This window comes from Citrus clementina, unplaced genomic scaffold (genome assembly GCF_000493195.1).
Source record: "Citrus clementina cultivar Clemenules unplaced genomic scaffold, Citrus_clementina_v1.0 scaffold_8, whole genome shotgun sequence".
In the NCBI taxonomy this organism is placed as follows: Eukaryota; Viridiplantae; Streptophyta; class Magnoliopsida; order Sapindales; family Rutaceae; genus Citrus; species Citrus x clementina.
In genome coordinates this window covers 11,868,247-11,882,767 of record NW_006262022.1, presented here as the reverse complement: position 1 = coordinate 11,882,767, position 14,521 = coordinate 11,868,247, and the positions used below count along the sequence as shown (strand labels likewise).

Sequence of the window (14,521 nt, the reverse complement as noted above, 5' to 3'; positions counted from 1 at the left end):
CTTATAATCCTTCTATTAGGAGAAACTTGATATCTGTATCTATTTTGGATAGATGTGGCTAAACATTTCATTTTGGTGATAGAAAAGTTTACTTATTCCGCAATTCAGAGTTAGTTAGTTCTGGCACTCTATATGATGGCTTATATATAATTGATTTATTTCCTCATGCTGTTGAATCATCATCCAACGCTCATCTTATGAATGTTATTAGCTCTAATCGTGCTAGAGTTGATGAAAATTCCTCTATGTTGTGGCATAAACGGTTAGGTCACATTTCTAAATAGAGGATGGAAAGACTCATTAAAGATGACATTCTTCATAATTTAGATTTCTCTGATTTTGACACTTGTGTTGATTGTATCAAATGCAAACTTACTCCTAAAACTAGAAAAGAGAGAAATCGGAGGAGTCAACAGGTGCTGGAGTTGGTACATACTGACATATGTGGGCCATTAACTCCCATTGCTATTGGAGGTTATAAGTACTTCATCACGTTCATCGATGAATTTTCTTGTTATGGTCATGTTGAACTTCTTGCTGAAAAGTCTGAATCTTTATCTGCGTTTCAAGCCTTTAAGGCTAATGTTAAGCTCTAAAAGGGCAAAAAAATTAAAGCAGTAAGATCAGACAGAGGTGGTGAGTACTATGGGCGATATGATGAAATTGGGCGTAATCCTAGACCTTTTGCTCGATTTCTTCAGGAATGTGGAATAGAAGCCCAATATACAATGCCTGGCACTCCTGAACAGAATGGAATTATAGAAAGGAGAAATCATACCCTTCTTGACATGGTGCGGTGTATGCTAAGTAACGCCACCTTACCAGATTTTCTATGGGGTGAAGCCTTAAGAATTGCCGCTTACATTTTGAATCAGATACCTAGTAAGTCGATGCCCAAAACTCCTTATGAGTTGTGGTCAGGGAAGAGACCGAGTCTTCATCATTTCCATGTTTGGGGATGCAGAGCAGAAGTGAGGCCCTATAATCCACAATCAAGGAAACTTGATCCGAAAACCATTAGTGGTCATTTTATTGGCTATTGTATAGGCTCAAGGGATTCTAGATTTTATTGTCCTTCCCACACTACTAGAATCATTAAGTCTGATCGTGCCATTTATTTTGAGGATGATCACAATGGTGGGAGTTCTGAGCCTTGCAGTCTTACATTGAGGGAAGAACGTGTGGTCTTGCCTATTCCATCTTTTCCGACTTCTGCAATGGGATTATCACATATTGATGTTTCTTCTGTTGATCCTAAACCTCATCATGATATGGAGCCTATGATTGTAGAGGATGATGTTACTGATGTGCAATTGAGGAGATCAGAGAGGGTCAGGAGACCTGCAATTTCTGATGATTATGTTGTTTATTTGCAGGAACATGACTTTGATGCTGACTCATCATTTGATCCTGTTACCTTTCAAGAGTCTATCAATTGTTCAGAATCCTCATCTTGGATACATGCAATGCATGATGAGATGGCATCTATGTATCACAATGGGGTTTGGGATTTAGTTGAGTTGCCAGATGGATGTAGACCAATTGGTTGCAAATGGGTTTTCAAAACTAAGAGAGATGCCAGTGGTCAGGTAGAGAGATACAAGGCCAGGCTTGTGGCTAAGGGTTTCAATCAAAGAGAAGGCATTGATTATAAAAAAACCTACTCTCCCGTCTCTACCAAAGACTCTTTTCGTATTATTATGGTATTGGTGGCTCATTTCAATTTAGAATTGCATCAGATGGATGTGAAGACAGCTTTTCTTAATGGGAGCTTGTCTGAAGATGTGTACATGGTGCAACTTGATGGTTTTGTTGAGACTGGTAAAGAAAACATGGTGTGTAAACTTAAAAGGTCCATTTATGGACTTAAACAAGCATCCAGACAGTGGTATTTGAAATTTCACGATATTGTCACCTTTTATGGGTTCCAGAAGAATGTTGTTGATCAATGTATATACTTGAGGGTCAGTGGGAGCAAGTATATCATTTTGGAGCTTTATGTGGATGATATATTGCTCGCTGCTAATGACATTAATTTTTTACTTGAGACAAAACAAATGTTGTCATACAGCTTTGATATGAAGGATCTCGGTGAAGCCCATTATGTATTAGGGATAGAGATTCTTCATGACAGATCTAAAGGATTTATAGGATTGTCTCAAAAGATCTACATTGATCGTATTTTGAAAAGGTTCAATTTACAGTCTTGTGCTTCTGGGAAAGCCCCAATTTCAAAAGGTGACAAACTTTCCAAGTCTCAATATCCCGATAATGATGTAGACAAAGCTAGAATGCAAACAGTCCCGTATGCATCAGTTGTGGGTAGCTTGATGTATGCTCAAGTCTGTACTCGCCCAGATATTGCTTTTCCAGTGGGAGTACTTGGGAGATACCTGAGCAATCCTGGATATGAACACTGGAAGGCTGCAAAGAAAGTACTCAGATATTTACAAGCCGCTAAAGATTTTGTATTGACATATCAGCAATCTGACTATTTGAATATAGTTGGGTATTCTGATGCTGATTTTGCAGGGTGTTTGGAAGACAAGAAATCCACATCTAGTTACATCTTTATGATGGCAGGAGAGCTATATCATGGAAAAGTGCCAAGCAGACACTTATAACTTCTTCAACAATGGAGGCAGAATATGTAGCGTGTTTTGAGGCTACACGTCAAGCTTTATGGATGCAGAATTTTATCACAGGGCTAGCTTTTATATTGGCTGTACCGAGGCCATTAAAAATATATTGTGATAATTCTGTAGCTATTTCTTTTTCTCACAATACAAGGAGTTCCTCACGTTCCAAGCACATTGATGTTAAATACTTATTTGTGAGAGAGAAAATTGCTCTATCATATCAATAGAGTATATACCTATAGAACTCATGTTAGTCGATCCACTTACTAAAGCTTTAGCTCCAAAAGTATTTATGGTGCATGTGACGCATATGGGATTATTAGAATCCACTTATATATGCTGAGTCAGTGGGAGTTCTGATTTGTATTATAAGTTACAACTTAAATGAGATTATGTATTACTCGTTTTGTTATTATGCGTGCATATTGTTATGTGATATTGATATGCCATATATTGTGTACACATTTGGTTGCGTATGGCATTATGTATATAATGAGGATATTATGGTCCGAGACATTTTGCTCAGTCTCAATATGGACACTAAAGACTGAAGCATTATGGCTTAGCTTCAGTGTGCTTTCTTGAGACATTTTGATTCAGTCTTATTATGATTATAAGAAAGCACGGTTTCCGTGAGACATCTTGGTATTAGTCTCATTATGATGAAAATGGAAGCTCGCTTCTCGAGACATTTTGTTAGAGTCTTATTATGGTTATAAAGAAGCGATGGTCTAGGAGACATATTGTTTTCGTCCCATTTGCTAGACATGTGGACTTTGTGGAAATGAGCATGTTGATCACATTGTCATGTTATTTCCATAATTATACTTGTATAGTACTACATAGTCACGTGTTTATAAGTGTCTTGTTATATGGAGCATCCTGTCAGTGCACATATGACTTAATACTTATGGCACATTTTGGACTTATTTATGTTTTGGGTGCTTGCTCGCATTTGACCTTTTGTTATAGTCACATATTGATTAATTCAGTTGTTTTCAAAATATTATTTTATTTTAAAATTATCATTAGAGTGATTTCTGTCGTCCAAGTGGGAGATTGTTAGATTTATTTCTCACATTATGTGGACTGACATAAATCATTCTAATTGTTTTCTATATTTTACCGAATTAATACGTAACTAATGTCAAATATTATGGAGCAATTTTGACAGACTCATTTATTAAGTGATCAAATGTTATGTTAATGAGTTTGATTTTGACATACCCTATACAATAGTATATTATGGACAAGTGTAATCCTTAATTGTGTTATTTTAGCTCATAATGGGATGGGCAATTTTGTACTAACACATGAGGGGTCTCTGTGCTCAACCACAGTATTTAAGTAACTTCAGCCCATTGGAAGTTTACTGTTCACGAATATGTGGCATGAGTGCAGTGCACCTCTCTCTCTCCCTCTCCTTTCCCGTGTGTGCATAGTAAATTGTGGAGAAAAGCCGAATCTTGAGTTGAAGTGAAGGAAGCAAGCTTTTTGAAGCTGGATCAAGGCTGTAGCAACTTGGTTAAAGCTCCATAACAAGCTTCCAAGTTCAGATTCATGGGTGCATAAAGCTCGTATTTATTTCAGCACCACACACCACCAGACACGAAGGCAGAGGAAAGAAGAATATAATAAAGAAAAAATAAAAAAGAGAAAAGAGTGAAAATAATTTTTTCTTTATTTATTTCTTAAAAAAATCTACATTTCCAATTCTATCCTTGTGCCATTAAATTTAATGGCCAAACTTAATGGATTGTCACTTGATCGAGTTTTTTTAAACATTTGTTACTTTTTTAAAATTTCTCAAAACATGTATTAACCCTAAATTAAAATATAAGTAAAAATTAATTTTATTTTTTAAAGGTCTATTACTATTTTTTTTGATGGGGGGTTGTATTAATAAATTTATTTTTGTCATCTGACTTGAAATATGTAAGATATTACGGGGCGAAATGAAATTATCCTTAGTTAATTAGAATTATGGGCATATTTTAATCAGTCAATTGTTAAAAATAACGGCATTTGGGGGGTAAGTTGAAGTGTTCATACTTTTGAAGGTTAAATTGAAGTATTTTAATTTAATAAGGGGTTCAGATGAAATTCATCCTTCCTTCCAAATTCCATAAACCTATTCCTGTCATCGAGTTTATTGACACTGGTGCGGATACCAGAATGATTTTTTAAGAGGCTCGGGATGGTCTTGTGGTGATTCTTCTGGAGGGATTGTAGATGTAGAGGAAGAGGAGGTGGCCTTTGGACCTGGTTCGGAGATTTTAAAGCAATTATTAATAAAATAATTACTATATTCAACCTAAAATTAAAAATTTATAAACCTGTCGCTGGCGTGGGTAAAGGCTGTCGCGCTAGGACTATGCTGCCATCACCACTGGAACCTTGTGGTTAGAAAAATTTGCTCTAGCGGTCTAACTAGAAAGCTTCAACTTCAAGCTATCAGAAAAATCTGTTCTAGCGGTTTAACCAGAAAGCTCCAACTTCAAGCTATCAGAAAAATATGTTCTAGCGGTCTAACTAGAAAGCTCCAACTTCAAGGTAACAATTAGAATTCGCCTTAGGAATAAAGAATTTCATTGAAACTCTTCCTTACATAGTGTGAAAAGCCAAAAAGAATTTTGGACCGAACTGATGCTTGAACCATTCATCAACAAAGTTTAATATGAAAAAGCAAGAGTTAACATTTGTACCTACGATGTATTCCTTTACCTCTTTTCTCGGTAATTGAATAAACGTGGCCCTAATGGAATCTAGTTGCTTGGCATCTTTTCGAGACAACACTGTGATTAAATCTGCAATTAACTTCCCACAAAAAAAAAAAAAATCTGCAATTAACTAATGCAGAAATGAAATAGAAACTATCTAATTAAGGAGTCTCAGAAAACTTTTGTGAGTTTATTTTCTATTTCTCTTTGAACTAAAAACTTTTCTGCGGAATTATAGAAATAAAGGTTGCAATTTTAAATTTTATCACACGAAAAGCACTCATTAGTCATTACTTAGACAAGTCGAAACCGAAAGATATAAAGAATTGTTATATATTCTGCCTCTCAAAAATATATGCGAATCTGGTTCTTTAGTGATCAAAGGAATGAAATCAATGCATGATGACGAAAGAATCAAATAATTACCAAAGCTCTTTCCCATTCACTGTCTTTTCATCCTTGAAAAGGCATATGAGTTTTTTCATTTGTTGCCCTCTCTAGCCTAAAGCATATACAAATCAATATGACAAGTAGAGTTGAAAGATGTAGCGGATGTGGGCGGCAACTATGGCTACCACCACAGGCAGTGGCCGCTCGATGCTATGCGTGCCGATCTGTAACGAGCTTTCCATCATCCTCTCAGCGATGGGCTCAAGTATATGGCTCAGTGAGCCAACCACACCATAACGTTGTCACCATAGTGCCGAGCAATTATGTGGCAGCTGGTCCAGGAAACGGCAAGTATCCTCGACAAGGCTGTAATAATTATTACATAGACCAACCGCGACCTGCGTGGTCTCCTCCTCCGGTTTATGGGAGGAAAAAAGCATTGCTATGTGGAGTAACATATAATGATACAAATTACATGCTTACTGGTAGCATAAATGATGTTAAGAGTATGTGGTTTCTTTTGGTTCGCATGTTAGGGTTTCCTAGTGACTGCGTAGTCATCTTGACAGGTATAAATTGCTCTCTACTAAGTTAATAAGCCAGCATTATTGCATTTTTTTGGCTAATACCTTCCGTTAAAGCTCGATCTTATTTTTCAGTTACCAATATATGGCATTCAATTACTTTTATGGGTACATGTTCTGTTCGTTCCTATAATTTGAGTAAATTATTTTTCAGTTAACCTTTGTATTTTTTTTAAAATTATTTCAAAATCCCGTTGTTTCTTTGCAGCTGTAATCTTCATTTTCCTTTTTCTTTGATTTTTTTGTTTTTGTAAGGCAGAGGAGTGGACAAAACTGCAACTTGATTAAAAAAATTTCAAGGTTGAAATAGTATTGATGTCGGATATTTTGAGTTCAAACAAATTTGACATGCAACCCGTTTAAAAATAGATGATAATTAAATATATTTTAACAAAGACAAATATATAATATAATTCTTGTAGATAATTTTGAAAATACAGGAATTAACTAAGTAGTTGACTCAAAATTATAATGATTAAGAAAACATTTACCATCACTCTTACATTCTTATATAATATCCACCAATATGAACAAAATATTCGTATAATTTGACAGAAGAAGAGAAAAATCCATATAGGATTCCAACAAAGCAAAACATTCGAACGGCCATGCGATGGCTAGCGCAAGATTGCCAGCCAGGAGATTCCTTGGTATTTCATTACTCAGGCCATGGATCAAGGCAAAAGGACTACAAGAAAGATGAGCTTGATGGGTTTGATGAAACCATCTGTCCGCTTGATCATGAGACCGAAGGCCCTATAATTGATGATGAAATCAATGCCACCATTGTAAGGCCACTGCCCTGTGGTGCAAAACTGCATGCTATCATTGATTCCTGCTACAGTGGAACTGTATTGGACCTACCATTTGTGTGCAAGATCAACAGGTTTTTAAATATATATGAATTCTTTTTTAGCTATTTAGATATACATGATTTTTTTTATAATAAGGAGATTGACTCATTTTTTGGATAGTTTTTGGTTTTACTATTTACTTTCAGGTATGTTTTAAAATATAATACAATGTTTCCAGTGGTCAAGCTAGCAGTTAATTTGGTAGCGGCCTAGACTAATATATAGGGAAAAAAATTGTATGATTAGTTCCTTCAAATTAAACCACAAAAATCCTAGTCAAAGTTGTCAGTAGTGCTTTTGTTGTTTATTTAAAACATTCGATTAATGAAAAAAAAAGTTAAACTTTTGTAATTTATAGAGAATGGCTCGGCAGATTTAAGAAATATTAAGGGAAAAGAAAAAATTAAATTGTTTAAAAATTAAATCAAGTTTTTTCATCGGGGTCAAAATAACATTCTTAATAGGAATGACAGAAATCCTCATGGGACGGGGACCCTGGGAGATTTTTTCCATTCAGAGAGGGTATGGGGACGATTTTATATCCAATTTCTCATTTGTGGACGGGACATGAATGATTTTTTACCGAGCTTCTCATTCCGGGAATGGACGGGCATGAGATGGAATCTTCATCCCCTCCGCATTTCTCCATTTAATTTTTAATTTTTAAATTTATTAGTGAATAAATGATAAATAATAAAATTTAAATTGTAAAATATTAAATATTAGTATAAATAAAAAATATCAATATATATATATATTAATAAACTTTTAGGCCTGGTTGACTAGTTGTAATTTTAAATTTCTATTTAGGACATTAAAAAGGCCGGACAAGATTCTGTTGGCCTAAAATATTTTAAATAACAATATTTGTTAAATATTTTAAACTTTTATCTAATAAGATAAAAATCAAAGAAAAATCGTAAAACCTAATTTCTAATTTTCGACAACAGCAGTCGCCTTAACTCTACTTTTTTTTTTATAAATTTATTATTTTAATATAATTAAATTAAAATAAAAAACTAAAAATGTATCAGTTATTTAGGGATAAGAGACCCTTGGAGATCCCCAAGTATTATTCATTGAGGGGATTGGGATTCCCTCAACCAATTCTAACTAGGACGGGGAGGGGGTGGGGACATATGTAAAATATCGGGTGTGAGTACGGAGATGTCGGTTCCCTCCCATCGCATCCCCTCCCTATTGCCATCCCTAATATTTAAATGCCAATTTTAGCATTTCTTGTTTAGAAAGATTTGATTGAAGTTTTTCCGAAGTCTATATCCCAAGCTAGTCGTCCTGGTTCTTCGCCGATGCATATTTATTCTTGAAAAAGGTGATTGTTTTATGATTCGGATTTCAATGAAGGCTTTGACATAAGAGGATATTGCAATATTTTAAAATTTGTAAGACTAGTAAAGCTGAAAATCGTTATTGGGAATGTGTTGATCTCCCTTATAATGAATTAATAATAAGAAATCATTATGAAAAATTTGGCTAATTATTGTACGGTATTTTTACTAGTGAAGAGTACAAATGGGAAGATCAAAGAATTCCAACAGCTTGTTATAAAGGCACAAGCGGCGGGATAGCCCTCTCGTTTAGTGCTTGCTCTGATAATCAAACCTCTGCAAATACCTCGGTGAGCAACTTTTTTGACACATACAATATTTTTTCTTGTTCTTTTTTATGTTGACATTAGGGATGGCTAAATCTTTCATCAGTTTGGAGTCTCACGGGGCTCCACCTCAAATGAGGTGAATTTTAAATAATTTTTAGGTAATTAGGTGGGAAATGGGTGGAACATAATCCCCAAATTCTTAATGGGATGGCATTTGATTTTACACTCCCTACCCTACCCCCACCCAAATCCCATTATATATGGTTTTTTAAATTTTTGTTCAATAATGTTGCATAATAAATTTTCTTTTTATTTTTGCCTAATATAAATATGTTGTAACTAAAAGAGAACGCTACATTATAATTCTTTTTCAACGCTAAAACATTATTATAATTTTTTTTCTCTCAACGTACTGCTCTCTTTAAACATTTTTGTTTTAATATTATTTCAAGATGTTGTTTCATTTTGTTGGAGATTTTTTTAAATAATTTAAATACTTTGTAATATGGTAACGATTTTATTTAAGTTTCTTATTATGAATTTATTGAAATCATTTATCTATACTCATTATAAAATAAGTAAATAGATAATGAGGTGGGGTAGGATTCATCATCCCCATCCCACTAAATTTATTGAGGGATGGGGTAGGAAACGGAAGTGAAATTTTTAATGGGGTGGGGAATGGGTTAGACCTTCCCACCCCATTGCCATCCCTAGTTGACATATATATTTAACAAACTTGGCTATAAAAGAGATGGATCATATTCCTAATGGTGGACTATTACTATCGCAGTTAGAATCCCCATTTGAGATATGGAGGCTGAAGAATTTTTCTTTCTCAAATAAGATTTAATGAAGTGGAGATAGATTTCTATTAAATACGACAATATGTAATTTTTTTTTAATATATATATATGCAGGATTTTGTTCCTCAACTTTCTTTTGCCTAGGTATGCATGCATGTATGTATGTATATATGTATGTACCAAAATTTAAAATGGTTTAATTTAGTTGGTTGGAATGATACATGCATGCAGGCTTTTTCAGGCAAAGATGTCAGGTGCTATGACTTCTAGCTTTATCCAAGCTGTTAAAAATGAACCTTGCCTCACATATGGTCGACTGCTTACTGCAATGGGCGATGCTATTCCCTCACTAATGCCAAATGACACTAACGTAATCCAGGTATATTTTATAACCAGAAACATATAAGAATCCTACGATCGCCTCTTGTTGTAAGACCAAAAGGTTTAAAGTTTAACAAACAATATTAATAATGTCAATGTTTAACTTCTAACTTTTGAGAATACATTATTATAATTCATTAATTTATTGGATAATGAATTTTATAACTTTTAAAATTATTATTTTATCCTCCAATAATTGAATCACATATTAATTGACATTCAAATATTGAGCTCTTAACATTGATAGGAGCGTGTATATATTTATACACACACAGAAAAGCTTATGCTACAGGAAGAAATAGTATAAGGCTAATTTTGGGGTTTAATTTCTTTCAAGAATATGATCACCTGCATAATGGGTAGAACAAGAGAAATGTTAACTGTTGAGAAAATAAAAATTGACTATGAAGTTTGGAAGTGTGATTTTAGGGTAAGTTTAAGAATTGGTTGAGTAAAGTTTCTTAAGGTGATTAATTTAAAGAGTTATTTTTGTTTGGTGGTTTCAGGTGCCTCAACTGTCCGCATCTGAGACATTCGACATTTTCACAAAGCAATTCATACTGTAATTGTAATATTTTCTTTTGCTTTTACAAAAACATATAGTTATAATACATTACATGTGGTAAATTAATCTAGGTTTATTTTATGCATAATGTAGGTGCTATGTTTCAAAGGCATCATATTGCACCAGGTGCCTACTCATTAGATAAAAAAAGACTATTTCAGGGGAAATAACACCCGAAATGGAATTTCCTAGAAACATATAGAAAAATGATAAGAGAAGCAACCAAATCCATGTTGTTTTCAGAATTCAAAATTAAGGAAACTATGCCTAATGTTATAAGGATAGAGAAATAGGCACATACAAAAAAAAATGTGTGTTTTTTTCATAATTAAATAAAACGTGTACAGTAATGATAGGTGACACATGTCCTTGGGAATAGGGATCAAGAAAAAACCCTAATCTCACTCACTTATCATCTATAAACAGCAGACCATCTCAACAAGAAAGAGATCTTTGGTCTTCAAGAACACTATTTACCTTCAAAGAAAAAAAATCATTTTCATCTTCTTTTCTCAACATGAAATAAAAACTAACTAGGGTGTCGGAGTGTATTTTTTCAAGTTCTTGACTTTGCCAGACTCAAGGCCAACTGACTATGATAAGTTCTCCAAAAGCTACAAATATATGTGAAGGCAATTGATGGCCAAATCTTCCAAAAACAAATTCCACGCGGTTTCCTCAAGCATAATTCCCCTTGAGGAAAATCTTGAGTTGGAGGAACAGTAAATATTTGTTCAATGACTATAAGTGACACCTAATGATACCTTGGCACAAGTTATGCATTAATGTAGAAAACAAGGAAGGAAAACAAGCAACTAAGGGGATAGATTGTTTGTACTCACTACAAGAAAACTGCTAATAGATGACAGACAACTTATGATAGATTTTTGGTATAATTTATCATAAATTAATGATGGTCTTATGATAGAAATATTTTATATCATGAATTTATGATGGTTTAATGATAGGATTATTATTTATCACGAACTTATGATAGAATCGTGATAGAAATTTAATCTATCAAGAAATTGTGATAGAAGCATTACTTTGACCATATTTGACCCAAATTTTATATATTATTTTATTTTAAAAAACATGACTTCTCTTGTCACTCTCTCATTTTTTTCATTCTTTTCTTTTCTTTCATTTTCTTGAGAAACCTTAACAGAATTTTCTCGGGAGCCAAACAGTTTACAAATCCTTTGACAAATAGTTTACGAATCCTTCGATTATGAAAGAAAATGCAGTACCAGAGGTTGAAGCAGCATCGGCAACAGCAACAAGCATTGGTGCAGCAAACGCTTCTTCAACAACAGTCTCTCTACCATCCCGGCCTCTTAGCCACTACTCAGGTCCAATTTCTCATTCGCATGTTGTTTCTCGTCGCTTGTGTGAATCCATTATGCCGTGATTTCGATTGTGTTTTCATAATTTCAAGCTTTGATTTGTTCGCGCTATTTAGGGTTAGCTTGTATGATTTCGATGTTCTTGTTTGTTTTGGTTTTTAATTTTCAAGCTTTGCTAGAGTTAGGTTTTGATGATTCTTGTTTTGTGAAAATTGTTTAAATTTATGGGCGTAAAGGGTGCACACAGATTGTCTAAACTTCCTGATTTCTTTGCATTTATAATATCTTGTTGTAAAATTGAAAGATGTAAAGTGTGCTGAGAATTTACACTCTGTTCAAAACAGAGACTATGTTGTGTGCAATGGTTAATGAATTTGTTCTCTTTCTTCTTTTTTTATTGATTTTTTATATTCTACGTTTAATCTTCGCACAGCTTCTTTTGTTGAATGAGCAAGCACCCAGCACCCAACACCAAACACCAAACCAAACGGAACCTTAAAAAAAGAAAAAAAATTGAATTCCTTCTTTTTCACTTTTTGTTGTTGGTTTAGTCGGTTTCAAAACTCCATTAAACTCCACAATAATCTCACTAGTTTTGAACCTAACTTACTGTACATGTGCAAATTCTTTTGTTTCATGTTTATCCTATAAGTCTTTTCACATGGGTTTCTTTCTTTCATTTCTTTTTTCTTCTTTTTGCTTATTGTTTTTACGAGTACATTTGGTTGGTGAGAAAGTGTGGGAAATGAGTAATGGTCTAATGAGCATTTTTAGTTTCTGAAAATTTGAGTTTTCATAGCAGCTAGACGCAGTTCTATAGTATTTATGACATTTTTGACGTTTTGGCAGAGAAAAATTCTCTGAGACTTATCAAATAGCTTGGTATAAGGTCAGTTGCTGGATCATTTTTCGTTTTGGTTTGGTATCAGTTAGACTTCTTTCAGGTAACATTTTTGTTTTTATTATTTAACTCTCTATTTCTCTCTTTGCCTTTCATTTCTATTATGCATGCTTATTTATTTGTGAATGTGCGTTTATAATGTATATATGTTGGAAATTGGAAACTTAAGTCAGGGGCCTGATATGTACTTGGAACTCTTTTGCGTATTCAAGTTGCTTCCTTTCTGTAGAGTTATGGGAAACAAATTATCTCTTTCTTTTTAGAATATTTAGTAATTGGCATTATCTTTTAAAGGTTGGATGTCTAATCCTCCCACTGTAACTCATCCAGTAGTTTCTAGAGGAGCTATTGGTCTTGGTAGTCCATCCATCCCAGCTGGTACATCCTTGTCTCACTGTAGGCATCAACCCTCTTTGTATTAAAGGTTTCAGATCTATGTAATGCATAAGCAATATTTTTAACTTTGGATGTTTTACATTGCCTTGTTCAGTTGCTTTGAAGCACCCCCGAACTCCTCCAACTAATCCCTTTGTTGACTACCCATCAGGGGATTTTGACTGTCTTTCCAAAAGGACTAGGCCAATAGGAATATCCGATGAGGTAATTTGGCTTTGGCTTTCACTTGACTCATGAAATTAGACATCTCACGGTGAAGTTATGTAGTCATTTCTCCTGATACAAGTTATTTTCTTAGTGACTTCTTTAATTAACCTTTTGTCATTTTTTCAGGTAAACTTGTCTGTTAATGTATTGCCAGTGTCATTTACGGGTCACAGTCACAGTCAGGCCTTTAGTGCACCTGAAGACTTGCCAAAGACTGTGACAAGGACTTTGAATCAGGGATCATCTCCTATGAGCATTGATAGGAGTTGCATACTCAAGGCACATTGTCCAAATCTATTCATATAAGGGAAAATATCCATCGTCCACCTAATTTTGTCCACTTTTTCAAAAAATACACAAATCTTAATTTTTTTAGCTACGCTTGGTAGTGTCGTTAAGGTGCACCAAATTTAAAACCTTACCACTAATATAAATAATTAGTACAGAACGAGTAAGGATCGATCTCACAGAGACTATGCTAGTTATATTTATTATTAACTCCAAAGCAAGATTTAAAATAAAATAATAGTAATAGTAATAATAATATAAATTAGTCTAACTAAAGAAAATACCAATTAAAAATAAAAGAGGGGTTTATGAATTTTTAACTAAATAGTAAGAAATAGAGAAATTAAAATTACGAACAAGAATTTAATAAAAACTCTAATTAAAGGAGAAAGAAATAATAATGATGAAAACTTTGGTTAAAGGATCATTCGCCACCACCAAACATGCACATAATATATCAATTCTATTATCAATTTATATTGAAACTATCAACCATAGACAACAATAAGCTCTGTTAGTCTCAATCTTTCCTTAGTGTGTCGTTAGGTAAAATAAGCTCTTCACCTAATCTCTAACCATTAAATAATTTAAAATAAGCTCTTTAAATTTAAGATAATGGAAGCATTAAACAAAGAAAGATATTAGATTGATCTAGGCAATAAACACACAAGCTCGGATTATTTAACCTAGGTTATGTTCTCCAATTGAAATCATTAATTCCAACCTGCTACTAATGATTAAAATATCAAGACAATTACGGATCAAGAATTTTAATCTAGCAATAAAATTTATTCAAGTTCTATCTAATTGGCCACTTAAATAAAAC

General features: G+C 33.8%; 2 protein-coding genes across 7 annotated transcripts; both read left to right on the top strand.

Moving 5' to 3' along the window:
• Window positions 1-5,826: 5,826 nt before the first annotated feature.
• Window positions 5,827-9,984, top strand: LOC18034009 (metacaspase-1). Of its 2 annotated transcripts, XM_024179414.1 has the most exons (4): window positions 5,827-6,318; window positions 6,889-7,219; window positions 8,709-8,826; window positions 9,843-9,984. In XM_024179414.1, exons 1-4 carry the CDS (start codon window positions 5,883-5,885, stop codon window positions 9,879-9,881), a joined length of 924 nt encoding a protein of 307 aa, XP_024035182.1. In that variant the 5' UTR covers window positions 5,827-5,882; the 3' UTR covers window positions 9,882-9,984. The 2 variants fall into 2 exon arrangements, with proteins under 2 accessions (XP_024035182.1, XP_024035181.1); XM_024179413.1 differs by lacking the exon at window positions 9,843-9,984 and having other exon boundaries at window positions 8,709-8,880.
• A 1,724-nt stretch (window positions 9,985-11,708) lies between these two features.
• Window positions 11,709-13,739, top strand: LOC18034899 (protein TOPLESS). 5 transcript variants are annotated; one of them, XR_002904317.1, is made up of 5 exons: window positions 11,709-11,909; window positions 12,753-12,847; window positions 13,138-13,200; window positions 13,295-13,404; window positions 13,534-13,739. XR_002904317.1 is itself a non-coding variant. In XM_006423717.2 (5 exons), the coding sequence occupies exons 3-5, from the start codon at window positions 13,104-13,106 to the stop codon at window positions 13,711-13,713; spliced, it is 369 nt and encodes a 122-aa protein (XP_006423780.1). In that variant the 5' UTR covers window positions 11,709-11,909; window positions 12,753-12,847; window positions 13,099-13,103; the 3' UTR covers window positions 13,714-13,739. The 5 variants fall into 5 exon arrangements, 3 of the variants coding, with proteins under 3 accessions (XP_006423780.1, XP_024035178.1, XP_024035179.1); XR_002904316.1 differs by having other exon boundaries at window positions 13,135-13,200; XM_006423717.2 differs by having other exon boundaries at window positions 13,099-13,182.
• Window positions 13,740-14,521: the final 782 nt, after the last annotated feature.